The sequence below is a fragment of the Branchiostoma floridae genome, chromosome 14 (genome assembly GCF_000003815.2).
Source record: "Branchiostoma floridae strain S238N-H82 chromosome 14, Bfl_VNyyK, whole genome shotgun sequence".
Lineage (NCBI taxonomy): Eukaryota > Metazoa > Chordata > Leptocardii > Amphioxiformes > Branchiostomatidae > Branchiostoma > Branchiostoma floridae.
In genome coordinates this window covers 41,806-58,732 of record NC_049992.1, presented here as the reverse complement: position 1 = coordinate 58,732, position 16,927 = coordinate 41,806, and the positions used below count along the sequence as shown (strand labels likewise).

General features: G+C 44.6%; 1 protein-coding gene across 1 annotated transcript in view; it reads right to left on the bottom strand.

Moving 5' to 3' along the window:
* Positions 1-16,141, bottom strand: part of LOC118430783 (polyunsaturated fatty acid lipoxygenase ALOX8-like) — a 16,816-nt gene extending 675 nt beyond the window's left edge. The window contains exons 1-17 of the mRNA XM_035841805.1: positions 16,097-16,141; positions 13,220-13,380; positions 12,518-12,687; positions 11,433-11,569; positions 10,326-10,370; positions 9,357-9,494; positions 8,000-8,097; positions 6,798-6,939; positions 6,096-6,194; positions 5,705-5,801; positions 4,998-5,115; positions 4,232-4,318; positions 3,632-3,692; positions 2,137-2,251; positions 1,500-1,579; positions 760-933; positions 49-212 (exon numbers count right to left, since the gene is read on the bottom strand). Coding sequence (XP_035697698.1) covers positions 49-212; positions 760-933; positions 1,500-1,579; positions 2,137-2,251; positions 3,632-3,692; positions 4,232-4,318; positions 4,998-5,115; positions 5,705-5,801; positions 6,096-6,194; positions 6,798-6,939; positions 8,000-8,097; positions 9,357-9,494; positions 10,326-10,370; positions 11,433-11,569; positions 12,518-12,687; positions 13,220-13,380; positions 16,097-16,141 — 1,931 coding nt within the window. The remainder of the gene's footprint in view (positions 1-48; positions 213-759; positions 934-1,499; positions 1,580-2,136; positions 2,252-3,631; positions 3,693-4,231; positions 4,319-4,997; positions 5,116-5,704; positions 5,802-6,095; positions 6,195-6,797; positions 6,940-7,999; positions 8,098-9,356; positions 9,495-10,325; positions 10,371-11,432; positions 11,570-12,517; positions 12,688-13,219; positions 13,381-16,096) is intronic.
* Between the last annotated feature and the right edge of the window lie 786 nt (positions 16,142-16,927).

Sequence of the window (16,927 nt, the reverse complement as noted above, 5' to 3'; positions counted from 1 at the left end):
CAAGGACAATGATATCACCAAGGACAATGATTTAACTTACGAACTTACGAATTGAGGACTTTTTCCGCCTTGTCCCCCTGCAGATATTTCACCTCGAAGTCCCCCAGAGGCTGCGTGGAGCGCTCGCTGAGCACTTCCGTCAGCAGGTTTATCCGCAGAGTTTGGTACTTAGAGGGGAGCGCGTCCAGGACATCCTGTTCCGTCAGGGCCTCCTACATGTCAAAAGAGCTCTAATGAATGATTGAAGACCTTTATTGTACATTTTGCCCAACAGAGCTACAAACATGTCACAACAAAGACAAAACATACATGTAAAAGTGTTATAGATCTACTCTTGTATAGAAGTTGCTTCTTCTAGCTTCTTGCTAATTGGTAATGGTGAAAATATAGGATTGTAATATAATAATTCACTATACAGAAGCAACTGGATACATTTTGTTGTCAGGCTTTGGGATATAGGATCTGACTGATAGTGACTGATGAAAAGCAAAAGCCCATCAGATATTCAAAGGTAAGTTAAAGCCCCCACCCCCATTGCCTTTTTGGGGCATGACATGGGTTTGTTGAAAGGGTTAACTGAAGACAGTTCGCTTTACCTTAGTTTTAAACGGTACATATCTCTTTCACAGTTCTTTGAAGACAATAATGTCAATATAAGACAGATCAATTGAACTTTTGAGCGGTTCTCCCTCTAGTACAAGCGGCAATAAAAGAAAATATAAGACAAGATAGATTAAAGACAGTTTGCTACTTTAAAACCTTATTTTTTGGCGGTTCCCCCTCCAGCACGAGCGGCATGTTGGGCACGAAGCCGTACTGGTCCCACTGCATGAAGTTGACGGCTGCGTGCTGCACGCTGGCCGTGAAGATGATGCACGTCAGGATCTGCACAAGCTCATCCACGGTGGACAACTTGCCGTTTCCGGGAACTCCCTGGGTGGGAGTAAAACTCCGGTTATGCTTTGGTAAGGCCTCCGTACCATTTCCAAATCGGGGTACGGCAGGACTGATATAAAAGACACCAAACTACACAAGACGTGAGGATGATGGAGTACTTCATCGACGGACATGGACAACTTGCCGTTTCCTGTAACACCCTGGGTGCAAGTAAGGGCACGGTTTCTCTATTTCTTTGGAATATTTCATTAAATGAATAATACACAAATACAAAACCAAACAAAATACAGACAAAAGACAGACTCCCATAAAGTCTTCGCAACAAAAGCAAAAAAAAACTAAATTATACATTCCAAGATCAAAACGAATCAAATGTTATAATGTGGCATGGGTAGATAACCCCAGACATATATCAACATCAAATGAAATCAAAGGTGAAAACTGTATTGTTTTCGTTCGCACAATGAGCGCTTCCATGGTGGACTTCTGCGTCATGCAGACGCCATCTTGTTTCTCCGAACGTCTTACTCGACCTAGTAAGATCAAAGTATAACCAAACTATACAGCGTGTTTTAAATAATCCGAGGTATTCCACCACTTACCTGGATTCCACTCTCGACAAGGGCCTTCGCAAACGCCTGAATTTCATGATCTGCGTCCAGTTTGGTGCACTTGCCTTCCCCTACAATGGACAATGGTTATGTGGCATCTTTCTTTTCAGAAATAACGTTTCAAACCTTCACAATATTTTCATATACACATACATTTTCACATTTACATATCTATCTATCTATATATCTATATATATATATATATGTGCGTGCGTGTGTCTCTGTGTGTGTGTGAGTTTGTGTGTGTGTGTGTGTGTGTGTGCGAGGTTGTGTGTGTGTGTATGTGTGTGTGTGTGTGTGTGTGTGTGTGAATGTGTGCGAGTTTGTGTGTGTGTGTGTGTGTAAATGTGAGTGTGGAGAAGGTCATTGTGTGTGTGTGTGTGTGTGTGTGTGTGTGTGTGTGTCGTTGTCGGTGTCGGTGTGATTTTATGACACAAGCATCGATCATATCATCCAATATCAAGTAATAGTGTTTGAGGAACCAAGTCAATTCTTTTTTGGTTGTTTTCATTTTGTGCGGGCCTGAGAAGCAGGGAAAATGTTAAAGTGAGAAAGACATCAAATCCATTCAAAGTGCACTTCTAGCAAATTTTACTTTTGATAATACATTTAAAGCAGGTCTAGTCACCATCAGGACTGTAGAAGTAGTTCACAACAAGGGTGACATGCTTCTTGATGACGTCATAGGTGGGCAGGGCATCGTCGCGATAGTAGTACTTCGGCAGATCGTCCGCGTTCGCAACCTGCCGTATACAAAACAGGACAAAATCAAACAAAACAGGAACAATTATTCACCTGGAGGGTCAGTGACATAAGGTCTCATAACACTGTAACCGTTATCTATGCGCGACCCTCGTCCCCAATACTAGTAGTAGGTCGGGTATAATGTAGTGCCTCACAGGGATGCAAAGGCCGTAGTTATTCTTGAATGGTAGAGGAATATATAAGTTTTGAGACTGTATAAGTTGCTTTTTCGGCCGGCGTGAATTTGCGCCTTGATACTGTTACCGAGTACTGCCTGTGCGTCGCCTGCAGTTCCATGACCTCCGCTGGGGGTCAAATCAATATGCCTTTATAGAAGAACTATGCCCATTTTCAGATATTTTGTAGGTTGTACCCTGCACTTCAACAAATTAGATTCTAGTTGATTCTTTCTGCACCCTGTTTTGAATTTTTAGGCGTCGAACCTCCTCAATTTGGGGTCCTTAACCATGTAAATCCGCATAGGCGAAAAACTGTGTTCTGAGGACGTGTGCCTAAAGCTAAGGGCACAACCCGCCGTACGTCCAAATACGTGCTGTCTACGTGCCAAAACGTGGGCAATCTTTTGGGATCCGTAAGTAGTAAGTACGGCCTCCGTACGAACTCGTAGGGAATCAGACGGATTTTGGAGAACGCAGACACTCCATAGAGCTTTACGTGCTGGGAAGACTTTGTGTGCTACCGGGCTGCGGATTCGCCCCCCGTACGTACCAGTACGGGCAACGCGCCTGCCCTGTACAGCCTGAACGTTTGCAGAAATACGTGGCGGACGTGGCCTCCCCAAAAAATCGTACGGACAAGTTGCGCGTACGGCGGGTTGTGCCCTTAGCCATAACTGTAGGTTGTTTGACTCGGAGTCCAGAGGTCATAGGTTCAAAAGCTTTAAATTTACGCTACCGATCTTGTTTCCTTGGGAAAGGCAATTTACACGACTTTCCTCACTCCACCCACGTGTAATTAACAATTGGTGCCTGGCGTCGGTTTGGCAGGTAATTAAGAGGCAGTGACAGACAGTTATACCGACTATATAGATACAGAAGCCGGTTTGCTAGTCTCCAAGCAGACCCTCCGGTGCCTAAGAGATAATATCGAAGCTGGCCAAGAAGTATAGCCGGCCAAAGGGAGTCAAACGGGCACCTGGTGCCGCTATACTAAGCCCCTTGCCAGCTTTGACACTATCTCTTAGGCACCGTAGGGTCTACTTGGAGACTACCGGTTTGTCATACCAACTGGTGGTGATACTGGTCATACAGGTATAGATAGTCATTAGAGGATTAAGCATACTTGCAGTGTGTAGTGCAATAAAATGAAAATCCATAATCCTAGAAAGCCTTCAGACATGTTGAGCAAATATGACTTACGCCACGGAACTTCAGGTCCTCTGGCAGAGTACCCTCCCTGTCGAGCCGCCAAGTCTTCACCCTGTTTCAGTCGAAAAGACGAACTGGTACATCAAACCCATGTCACACATAGCCAACCATGTTCCTCACGATGGTTAGCAAGAATATTTGGTCATCTGTGGTTGGGAGTTGGTCGACGAGACTGCCTGCTAGGCGTCCGAGCCAGACAACTACATATATTCAGGACAATCAAGTCAGGAAAGTCATATCTTGCTCGGATGCGATCGTAGGAGCAAACTGCAGCTAGGATAGCATTCAGTGAAAGCTATTCATCAGAATCCTGTTGAATCTATGGACCAACCTTGGTAGGAGACTGGTCGGTCCTGAATGTGTCACAGGGCTTAATAAAAAAGGGCTATATTATCGGTAACAACTAATTAACAGTATCTATCAAATATAGTCTCTTTTTGCTCTGGAAACTCCTTAGTAGCCCTCATCCCATGTTGAAAATCGCGAATGAGCGCCACAACGCCCCCCCCCCCCTCAACCACCACCACCATAAAGGACAGGTCTGCCAGAAATCTGCGAAGGAGTCTAAATGAAATAAACGTTTCGCCTCACCTATGCTTTTGGAGCTCAAAACTCCCCTGCGCTCCTATCTGCGTCACCTGGTCCAGGCTATGGTCGATCAGTGTTCGCTGGGCCAGACTGGGGGGATGCATGCAAAAGGGATAATTTATTAGAAGAAGAAGACACGGTACAATGTATGGCAAAAGAAAGAAGAAACAAACTTATCATCCTAATTACTAAAGCAAGTATTAAACATAGTACATATGCAGATTATGAATATAGAATGGAGTTTGACATCCTTATTTCTAAAACAATGAGAGCTAGCCTAAAACATTGTACTACAACCGAGTGGGGCTAATTATGAGTTTCGGCATTTTTTCTTATGACAAAGCAATCTTTTATATATTTACCTATTTTAGCATTGTGGGAGTTGTCACATCTGAATATATAATCAAATTTGCCTGTAGCATTGAGTCTTTTAAAATCTGTTGTACTTGATTCGAGGAATGTGAATAACTCATTACGTGATAGCTTCTTGTAGCGCTGGTAATCGGTCGTTTCGCCACATTGTCAGTTCGCTACAGTCGTTCCGCGACTTGGCAGAAGTCGTTGGCTACATGGCAGAATTGGCTACATGGTGTTTGTTATTTTGCTATATAACAGTCGGTTCGCTACATGACAGAAGTCATTCAGTTTCATGAAGGAATTAGTTTCGCTACATGATAGTCCTTTTGCTACATGGCCAAAGTCGTTTCGCTACATGACAGAAGCCGTTTTGCTATACTTAGTCACTGCATCTTTTCGCGTCGAGACTCACTTGTTGATATGGAACATGTAGATGAAGTGCGGCTCCAGGAGGCGGTGGATGGGGTGGGAGATGGACAGGTTCTGCTTAGCCGCCAGGTTACAGGCCTCCACAAGCAGATGTGTGAAACCTGGAACCGGAGACAGAATCGATTGTGAAAGAATGGTTTATTTGTTTCACAGCCAACTTGCGGCTCGAAAGCCGAATTATCAGGCTTGTTTACATTGAGTATCGCACCTTATTGCTACTCACAAGAACATTTGTACAATTGTAGCATAAACAATACAAGTAAGACGTGAAGCATAAATATCATAATGGATAAATATTGCAGATTCGAGTGCAATGTCTAAAAGGCAAATTGAAATAGGGTTAAAACTATACATATTAAAAGTCTGATCATGCTAAAACTGGTTGACTTGACCTATATATAACGTTAGCTAAAAACAGATTGTCCTGACTCCTGGTGGAGTATATGCGTATATACATAGTCTACAGTTCGTTCAATGATTTGATCATTGTTGGTATAGCGCTGGTTAGGTAGCGGTTAGTCCCAGTAGGTTGTTGGTATCGCGCATCAAGTTATGGTATCGAGTTGCCAGTTCAAGAAACAAAAAACAGTAAAGTACCTGAGTTGAAAGTCAGGACTTAAAAAAATATCAGATACTCAGAGAATAAAAGAGACTACCATAAAGATTCATAAATAAACAAATAAAACGTACCAAGGTGAGGGACGGCCTCGTGATAGCACGCATCTGCGCAGTTGAACCACATCTTGGCCAGCAGCCACGTGTTGGGCGGGTCACTCGGCAGAAACACCTGAAAAACGATTTTTTTTATATCTTAAGATTTTTTAACCTTAATGAAGTTGACGTATGTCATACGAAACATAATTACAAACTTCAATAGTAATGGTTTATGTAACAGTCACGTGCCCAAACCAAACTTGGGTAGTTTACGGACAGTGGGCACTTTCAGACTGGCCCCACGGGACTCTCAGACTTTCTTTTTTTTGGAGGAGGGGTCTTATAGCACCAAATGAAAATACAAAACAAAAACGCTGCTAAAAACATAACCTTCTTGACCGAGGTAAATAATAGCGTGGACACTTACCGGATGTTTCTCCTCCCCTGTGTTAGGGTACAGCTGGATGGCCACAGGCACTAGATCCTTCTTCTCGTTAACGAAGAACAGGCCGTACGGAGCGCACATCTTTACAGGACAGATGTATGTTATCATTAAAGTTCATCTGTGTTGGTAAATGACGTTATTACAAAAACTAAACTTGACATAACCAACAACGTAGGTAGGACTTTCAGCTGACTTTGAGGAATGAACCCGTCTACTGCAGCTTCCGTGACGTCAAGCTGGAGATACGTGACTGTGCAATGGGTCGTAGGTGCCAGGTAACCTGTGTCGTCCCCCGTCTCTCCCCCCTCCCAGACGCAGGAACATACGACTTGTTACTACAATCACGTGTTTCCAAAATCACGTCCGGTAGCAGTGGACGGGCACATAATTTTTTTCAGAGCTTCACGTACAAACTGGTGTGGTACGCCTCAGACAGTTTACAGTTTTGTTGTGTAAGCAAACGAGAAAACAATCGAGCACTTACTAGTCTGACAAAGGCAAGCGTTTAGCATCTCCTATTGGATGGATTTTCATAGTGATGAAGAATCGTGCTGAGCTCCCATTGTTGAATCTAGGATAGGGAATGGTTCTCGTAAGTTAGAGGGGAATAACCACAAACTCCGGGGAGGAGACCCAGCCAGATAGCCAGAGATTGTGCAACACATGCCTGAGTAGAGTACTCACGGGTCTGGGGGTCCTTTTGTTGGCCATGGAGGTGATCCCCATGATGGTGTGATCCACGTAGTACAGACGACTCTTCTGCAGGGCGTCTTCCAGCTTCAGGCCGTACAGGAAAGGCTCAACCATGGCCGCCGTCACTCCGAACCTGGAAAGTCAAGTCAAGTTTCAGCACAAACATTGTAACAGGTGGGGTCGCAGGACGTAATTGTAGGGTACCTGGCTCAGAACCCAGTGGTCCTGGGTTCGAATCCTGTCAAACTACCGATCTTGTGCCCGTGGGAGAGGCACTTAACACGACTTTCCTCATTTCATCCAGGTATTCCTAGCTATGGTTGAGAATGTAAAAGGCGTTGGAACGACAGGTTGGGCTCCATCTACCTAGACTGTGCCTAATAGGGCCTTCATACTGAAACCGAATTATCAGGAATCAAGCAGAACCAGCCAGAATGAAGTATTTGCAAAATTCGTGCCACATTTGGGGCCATTCGGGTGGGAAATCCAAATGAACCTTATATCCCCTTCACACGAGAAGGAATGAGCCAAAATGCCGTCAGAATGAAAATTCTTTTCCATTCCTGGGAATTCGTAGTGTATTCTAGAAATTCTCACTGCATTCCAGATATTCTTTTGGCCACATTCTGGCAGGATTCGAAGTGGCTTGCCGTTTCGGTTCTCCATCGAATGAGATAAGACTGTGTCGAATAATGTTGAAATCCCGTAGAATGCGGTCATACTGCAGGTAGAATACTTAGAATCCACTTAGAATCCACTTTGAATGTCATTGGATATTTCTACACTTCGAATGCACCTCGACAGTTTTTAACATGTCAAAAACTTTCGGGGCAGCCAAAAGAATGGGCACGAATAGCTGGAATGCAGTGAGAATTTCTGGAACACACTACGGATTGCCAGGAATAGAAAATGATTTTAATTCCGACGGTATTCTGGATCATTCTTGCTCTCGTGTGAAGGGGGCTTTAGACATGGTGGATATAACTACCGATTGCCCCTATTCTACGGCCTCAAAAAGGCTATGCCTATGCTATGGAACTACCTAAAGTTTATCTTCTGAAATAACTAACTCTAGTTCAGAACCACATTGTTCTTTTCTGTCTTATAGAAAATAGAGACAAACTAGACCCATGTAACTTTCTGATGAAACCCAGGTTAGTATTTTTGTGAAGCCTTGCTTTAACTCAGCTTACCCTTCGGGAATCTCCGTGCACACTCGGATGGATGTCGGGTTGGTTCCCGTCAGGCGCTGCGAGCCGAAGTTCTCGTCGGTCTTCCAGTTAGTTTTCCCCTATTGACGACCAAAAATGGCGAATGCGTCAAATATCAATCACTCAAGAAACAGGATATGATTTTGCAAACTGTCAGACGTTCCAGGCAGCATGCACTACTAGGGGTGGGTACCGGTACAGAAAATTCAGGGCCAGGTCCGATTCAGGTCCAGGGGATCAGGTTCAGGTCCGGACCTGAACCTGGACCTGATTCAGTAAGTGAGAACTTTTTGATGGATGATACTCAAAACAATGGTCCATTTCGCAACAAAGAAATCTGTTTTGTGTAGTATTCCAATCCCACTGGTGTTTTAAAATCCTACAAGGCTAACTGTAACTGGAGAACTTGGTAGGAATGACTATAGGCTCTACTCTACTTCGCTCTTGTTATTTTGCTAGACCGATAAGCCCCGAAACGTGTGAATGCCTGATCATATAGTCTGTACATTTTCCAATAGGTCCAATATCCGGTTCACCGAATTTTTTCAGGTCCGGTTTTTCTGGACTACCATTCTTCAGTGACAATTACTGACACTGAGCAGATCTGTCAAAGAGCTTGTTCTATACCCTATGTCTGCTTGTTCTATACATCTAATGAATTGATACTTATATGCAAAGGAGGTGTAGACAATTTTAAGATAGTAAAAAAGAACAGTACGACTAAAAATCAACTCCTTTGCACACCCATTGATCGTGGCAGTGGATGCTGCCATAAACGTCTGACCATTACCTTGATGTCTAAACTTCATTGAGGTAAGGGCGATTGCAATCCAGAAACTGATACGAAAATTGTTGTTACTCATTTATGATTTGTTATCCATTTCAATTATTTCGAATTGTGTTCAGTAGTTGTTAGGACCAGGGCTCCCACAAGCCTATATTGGCTTCTCCCTCTCTCCCGCACGGTTTTTATGTATCATTTATCTTTACTTTGTGTATTTCCTTTTTTTTTATGTGCAAATAAATCAAATCAACAAAAATCAAAACGGGGAAAATGGGATTGTATCCACAAAGACTACACTAAATGTGCTTAAACCCAACGGAATGGACACCCAGCAACGCTTTACCCTGAATTCAGAACAACACCCTAACGTAACGTGTTACGGTAATATCGAGGTGGGCAAGTACTCGACATTTGGTCGCCTCGCTACAAACTACGTGAATTATAAGACGACTTTCCATACGAGATACGGAAAATCAAAGCAGACAGCTTACGCCGTACGGAAAAGACTATGCAGACCCCAATGGGAGGATAATTGTGCCATTCACTTTCTCCTACCTTCGGCACTTTCCCTGGCAGAAAGACTTGGTCGATGCTGTCAAAAGTTTCCCACCGGCCGTCTTGGTGGAAGAAACTTGCGCAGATAATGTCCAAGTTCGTCATGCCAAGTATAGCCAACGACTTAGCCATGGACAACTGCAAATGTTTTTTTAAGAAATAAGGGGATTTATGTTAATAGCTATGTCAAGAGTAAGCTGTGTTTGAACAATGGACTAGTCCTGTCGAACGCTATATCGAACAAACAGAACCCCCTGTTCTATTTCGAACACCTCCGTCAAAACAGCCCCAAGGGGACAGAAATGGCCAAAGAAAAATGCTATGCCTTCTTTAACTGTTGAAGGCTGCATTTACCGAGTACAGTTGTTTTGGGAGGGAAAGCCACTGCATGGCATTACTTTGTTGGCAGGCAGGATGCATGTGTAAAGCAATATGTACTATCAGCTATACAGCGGCGGCGGCGGCCAGTTCCGTCCTACAAACGCTAGCGCTGTTTTTGACGGAGGTGTTGGAAATAGAACCATGATCGAATAGGGGACCCCAGGTCGTCCATACGCGAGGCAGGGGTTACGAGGGCTGGTCGGGAAATTCGGGAATGGTTTTGATCCACTCACACTGGGAAGGTCCCCTACCTTTTTCGTAGGTTATGTAACGTTGTTATAGCGGGTTTTACTTGGTTGGGTTGTGTCTTTCCCCAAATACGGGACCTCCATCAAACGTCCTATCCGACAGACGTCCGTAGCCGGAGCTAGGTAATTTACTCATTCAAAGAAAAGAGAAGGATACTACTTCTCGAAAAAATGGAGAGTGTGTCAAATAGGTCTGTCCAGATATGCAACTCGTATTAAGTGGGTTACCGGGTATGCAATCATACAAGCAAACACACAAACAAACAAGCCTAATGTGAGATCTCGATGTGCAGCACAGATTGCTCTGGGTATACTTAGCGTTAATTGAAGTGACAATTACCATTTGCGTCTTCGAAAACTTCGCCTCTATTGGTAGTATCTCCAGCTGTTCGAGAGAGAAAAATGGCAGGGTATTTTAGTAAAGTTACCGTATCCATGACAAGAATTATGATAACCGGGCAAAGGCAATGGTTAAACTTCATCATATGAAATTGTAACCTTTGTAGGCTTTTACACCTAGAACACAACAAGGTGCATTTCGTATCACCTGAGGTACCTGGGACCTGGGACCGAGGGTGATGCGGAATACACCGTGTTGTGTTTTATTTACGTCATACCCACCTTAGACACGCTTCAATGTGAAATGCGCCAAATGTTGGGTTTGGTGTCCTCGAACAAAAATTGTAGCAACAGCAGTTCCAACGTCCGAATCCGGTATTCGAAGTTTCGACAGAGACACACGCACTCTAAGTGCGTTCGAATTATTCTATGGAGGCCCGTGTGATAATATTACAGAAGACCCTGTGTGATAACCCAAGTTATGTCATACCTGTGACGCAAAAACGTTCGAAACGGGTGTTCCGGACTGTGTGATAACTTTCCGTATCATACAGGTTCTAAAGTTGTATCACACAGGCTTCCTTCGAGTAAATCGAACTATTTCGAACGGGCCGAATACGGCATGGTTGAAGATTCGAATACCGGATTCAGACGTTAGAATTGCTGTTGTCACAATCTTTTGTTCGAGGACACAACATTTTTTCAACTTCTGGTGCATTTCGCATGGAAATATGTGCTTTCTCACGTGGGCATGACATAAATAAAATACAACACGGTGTATTCCGCATCACCCTCGGTCCCAGCCCTCCCGCGGGTCGGGGCTGGAACCTCGGGTGATACGGAATACACCGTGTTGTATTCTATATTTGTCACCCGGTCCGGAACACCCGTATCGAATGTTATCACGGCCAAAGTATGACATAGATTACCTTTATAATGTATTTGCGATCTTGCACACTTAGTCTATTCTAACACATGGTCGTTGATAGGACTGCCCTATACGTCATAGGAGGCCATTGTTGAGAAGTAAGGCAATTTAAATATTATTTTAAACGCCAACCAGCAAAAAAGCAATTGAATAAACAAAAAGAAACCGATGAAACCATACCATTGGCAGAAGGCCTTCCGTGTGGATGAAGGACTTGTAGCGCTCCCGCATCACTGAGAGCTCCTCCTGCCTCTCATCGCGATGGGTGTCGTCCTGGGGAAGGCAGCAGCCGCCTGGAACCAGCCACACAGACCCACCTGTGACAAGAAAAAAGTAATAATTGACGGCTCTTAGTGGCAAATTGGCACACCAAATCCATGTGTGATTGGCACACTTTCGACATATTAGCCAAGAGGCTCTGTGGGCGTCGCTCCACCGTAATGATGTTTAAATCGTGTGGGGTGCATTTCCTAAGGTCGTCGCAAGGGGGGAGGAGCATGGCGAGTATCGAACTCGGACCCTTTGGGTTTGGTCTGAGCCCGACGCTCTACCAGTTACGCCACACCGACGCCACGACTGCGGCCGAAATCGGGGATAATGAATAAAAACTCATGACCTTTCGGACCGACCGTACTAGGACTGGTCAACCAGGCAACCTCAACTTTTCACGCTCGTGCAAAGAGCAAGACAACGTTTTCGCTGTCACGTTGTGCGAATGCCAAGGCTGGGACTTGCAAGGGTGACGCTGGCGAATGCAGCAGCCACTTAGCTGGTGCCCGATAGGAAGAGGTACAGAGAGGAAGAGAGGACAAGGGGCAAGCCATGGCTTGTAAAAACCAGTTGAGTGAGACCTTGTTGAGACGGGCTGCAGTTGGGAGGGGGATCAGCGGACACCAGCGTGTGTGTGTGTGGGGGGGGGGGGGGGGGGTTAATTAGGAGGTGCCTCTTCGGGGTACACCAAGGGTAGGTCACGGTGTCTATTTGTTACCGGGTCCCGTGTTGATTTAAATCCGCCTTAAATTCAACCCTGTCCCCGGCCGGGCCCACAAAATACCCAGGGAACTGCAAGGTATCCCACGGAGTCACGTAGGGGACACACATGAAAGTGCCCAAAAAATAGCCCGTGAACTGTCCGGCAGCCCCCCCCCCCCCTTTTTTTATAAATTGGTACCTACGCCTAACAGCGTAAGTGAATGACGGCCCGCGTCAGTACGAGCACTAAAACGCGGTGATGTTGGTGATGATGACGGTGGGCTGATACTGACCTGCCCTGATCCAGCGATCCACAGGAAAGTAGATCGTCGGGCCGTTGTCGTCTGGATTCAGTTGGACAGAGAGAGACCGACAAAACCAGTCGTCAAGAGGGAAGCTGTTGTCCCGCCATAACTTCAGCTCTCGAATAGGAGCGGTCACTTCAACATTACGCAGCCTGTACCTGTAATGAAGGAATGGATGAATGAATATTTGAAAACAAATTACATATTATTTCCATACACAAATTAAAGTGCTTTCCAACGAGTTTTCGGCATGTTATCTGATCCCTTTCAAGCTGAAATGACCCGAAGCCTATGTCACGTGATCTGAAAGGTAGGCTGACGTTACCATCGAGTCAAAGGTGTCCGACAGTCTGTATCGGCCCCCGTCTCTCTGTTGAAGAATAGCCGATGGGCTCTCATGTACATGTAGCCTGCAGGGCACCTTTGGCCCGTTGCTGACGTCATATTTCTGTTCAAGTCACGTGATATATATAGGCTTCGGGTCATTTCAACTTGAGAAGGGTCAGAGCTTTACTTTGTGTGCATCATCATCACTTTGTGTGACGTAAACCTTTCACTATGTCGATTACCGTCTCATATTTCAGATACGTTGACCTCAACATAGATATAAATCGACTACAACATTTATCAGTTTGTACATGTTTCTTTAGAAAGTTGTTTCTGCAGTTTTAGTGACATTTTGCTACTTACTCTCCCTCTGCCCCCCTTTCAAAGTCATTTTTCCAAAGCACGTTCAGTTTCAGGTCGCGAGACTTCTTTCCTTCGGAGTCCACAAGGGTGACGTAGACGTTCCCGTCAGTCCCTGCGCCCAAGTAGTTCCCCGTCTTGGTTTTTATGAGGACGTCCATGCCCTAGAAAAAGGTATTTAGTTAAAAGTTGTCCCATGACCTTGTTGACGCCGTAGGACCAGTGGGCTTTTATCCACTGTGTCTAGGGCAGGGTGTTGGGAGGCAGAGCACATCCCTCTACTCCCCCCCCCCCAAGAAGCCAAGAAGCCAGGTTAAAATTATGCGCTCTCAGCTTAGTCCCAGTTTGTAATTTCTATCAAGAAGACAAGTTTGAAATTTTTTTAATTTTTTGCTCATTCTGGAGAGAGAGAGAGAGAGAGAGAGTGAGAGAAAAAAAGAGAGAAGGGGAGACATCAAGGGAGGGCGTAGGAGGGGGGTGGTGGGAGGTCAGAGATGACATCATCTGTTTCCCCTTAATAACTGACCTTTACCCAACTATTCATCTGCTTATATGGGGTCTCTGCCCACCCGAGGAGTTTGTTGGGGTCCCCGAGGGCAAAGCCCAAGGCCACTCCTAGGATCTTAAAACATAGCCATCTTTCCGAAGCAAAATAAACACATTTTTAGTCATTAGAAACTAACATGCAGTTTGTTTTCCCAACTAGTGGACATTATGTGTTGACCAAACGTGCCATATACGGGACAGCGCTGTTTCTATATCGTTCTGTTCTACAATGAACCAAGTCCAAGTTGTTTGAGGAACGTGTCCGTCTGCCACTAATACTCAGCGTGGGGCTTTCTGAGGCATACAAAAGTCTGAGTAACTTATTTGATACCTTTCCTTTCCTACAAAGGACAACGGAAGCAAGTATTGACTTAATCTTTCTGTTCACGATGTTATCATAGTGATATTTGGCCGACTAACTCAAGTTAGGGAGTGGGGCTTTCTAAGGCAAACAAAAGTCAGAGTAACTTATTTGATACCTTTCCATTCCTACAAATGACAACGGAAGCAATTATTGACTAACCATCTTTCTGTTGACGCTGTTATCATGGTGATATTGGACCTTTTACACACCTTGGCTTTATGGTGTTGATTGACTGACTAATTGAAACGCTCACCTTTTTGTACTCTCCAAGCTGAGGTTAGATGTCCGCCAGCCAAACAGCAAGATAAAATGACAAAATAGAAAGCCCGATAAAAACGACTAAAAATAACGTTAAAAAAACAGCCGGAGCCTAACCTCTGCTTGGAGAGTATTGAGACAGCAAGATAAAATGACAAAATAGAAAACCCGATAAAAACGACTAAAAATATCGTTAAAAAAACAGTCCTCATTAGCCAATCGGATATATCCTTAAACTTGGGCCAAGATTATAAATACAGGCGCTCCTCATTGATTGAGAGGGAAACGGTGCGGTCGATTCAAATTAGAGGTTACGGCCTTCCGGGTAGTGCCCGGATTATCGGCAATATCTTATTAATGATTGGTTGTTTCTTCCTCACACTCTCAGACCTGTTTAGACTCAGTTTGTACAGATTTTGTGTTGTGTGAGAGACACCCGTTACACAGATTTTCAACTTTATAGCATGGTAAATTGTCGGCACGTTCCCAGACAGAACACCTTGTAGCAACGTCCTTAATCGATATGAGCAACAAGTCAACTCAAACTGAAATGACCCTCCGAACAGCTAACGTTACCAAACAGGAATTACATCTTCAGCCCAACATGTGGTACTTCATCTTGTGCAACACAGCAGACAGATATACCTCACCATTAGTAGTGTAACAGTGGTGTTCAAGTACCGCCTACCGTCCTTGCCAAGGAGCTCTGAGCTTTTGTGGCGACAGTGATAGCGGTCGTGACTTATAATCTGCCGACCCGGGTTCGATCCCGGATGTCGGCATGTTTGTTTCTTTCTGTTCTTAGCTTACTCGCCCCTCTGGATTTCTACAGTACTGAAGTGTGAAATTCGGCAAACATGCTTGTCAAGCGTGTTGTTCAGGTTACTATGACGCTTCGTGCCCTTGTAACTCCAAACGATGGGGACAAAAAATGTCTGAATGCACCAGTGAGCACCTGTAGAAGCACATGAGTCATAAGGGTAAATAAAGGTGGTGGCAATGACTCACAAGCACATGACTCACAAGGGTAAATAAAGGTGGTGGCAATGACTCACAAGCACATGAGTCATAAGGGTAAATAAAGGTGGTGGCAATGAAGGCAGCTGCAGGCGCTATTGTGTTGAAGCATGCCATTACTCACTAAGTACTGTTAGTGACCTTTCATGGGTACCTCTCTGCTATTATGGGCGTCGTTTTCCTGAATCTTGAATGAGGCATGTAAATGAATCAGGAAAGAAGAGGGTACCTAGAAAGGGTAAGTAGGCGGTGCGCTAGAACAAAGACGAAAGACTGTTTGATAGATTCGACGTTCTCTAGAACAAGTATATGTACGTCTCGGTCAAAACTCGTAGTCCGTGTACGTCCATGCTTTGATCCGCGCCATCATATCGGAACATCAGGGTGGGGCTGGATGACCCTCTGAGCAACCTCCATGGAGGACCTCTGTGGAGCTCCTCCATGGAGGTTGCTCGTGCAGGCCTTTCTCAGGAGATGCCATCCAAATGATAGTGTCAGCTATAGAACATTCCATTTTCATGTAAGGATGATGTATGTAACTTCTAATGCTCTCCGCTTATAATAACCCTTAATTAACTTATAGATGGTAGAGTCTTTAGCTACGGTAATTGCACAGCTGATAAAGATTCTTCTAGGAAACTTTTTTCCCGGGAAAGACGACTTACAGTGTCCGCTGTTCCAAGCATCGACCTCACCCCCTCCACCCTCTTCTCCACATGCTTCTTCATTGAGCTCAACATGTTGATCCTGCAAGTGGAAATAAAAAGATTTTAACGCAGAAGAAAATGAATTTCGAGACTCACACCCCCATTTACTTTCCTTAGGCCACACTGTCTTAATTTCATGGATGACATCCTCTGGAGACTACAAAACTAATGCACGTGGGCAAAAAAGGGACAAATCCGGCAAAACAAAAATACTTTTAAACCACAGGGCTAAACATCTAGACTCTTCTCTCCCAGGACAGTCATCAAACATGGCAGGTATGAAGGGTTGACACTCCTAGTCTATATAGGTGCGCACCCAGTAGTACTGCTCTGTATATGTTAGATCTCAGTGTAATAAAGACTAGGGAGTGGGGCTTCCTATGACAAACGCCTTTATATAGTATTTTTATTCATATGATACCCGAAGTTTTTATTCTTTTGTTCAAAGAACAACGTACGGAAGCAAATATTGCCTTCATCTTTCTGTTGAAGATGTAATATCAGGGTAATGTTGGGCCCTAAAATTCTCAGCTGGCGACAGGTTGTTTTACTCTCCTTGGCGTAATGGCCTTGCTTGACAGACTTGCAAACACTACACGTTTTGTACACGGCGTTCACGGTAATCTGAAACCCGTTATGAACCGCTGATAGCCAGACTTGCATGACCGTTAGAAAGCCGTTAATTGGCAGACTTGCAAACACTGCACGTTTTGTACACACGATGTTCATGGTAATCTGAAAACCGTCATGAACCCCCCGACAACGCATGACCGTTGGTTGACAGACTTGCAAACACTCCCTTTTTTTGTACAGACGGCG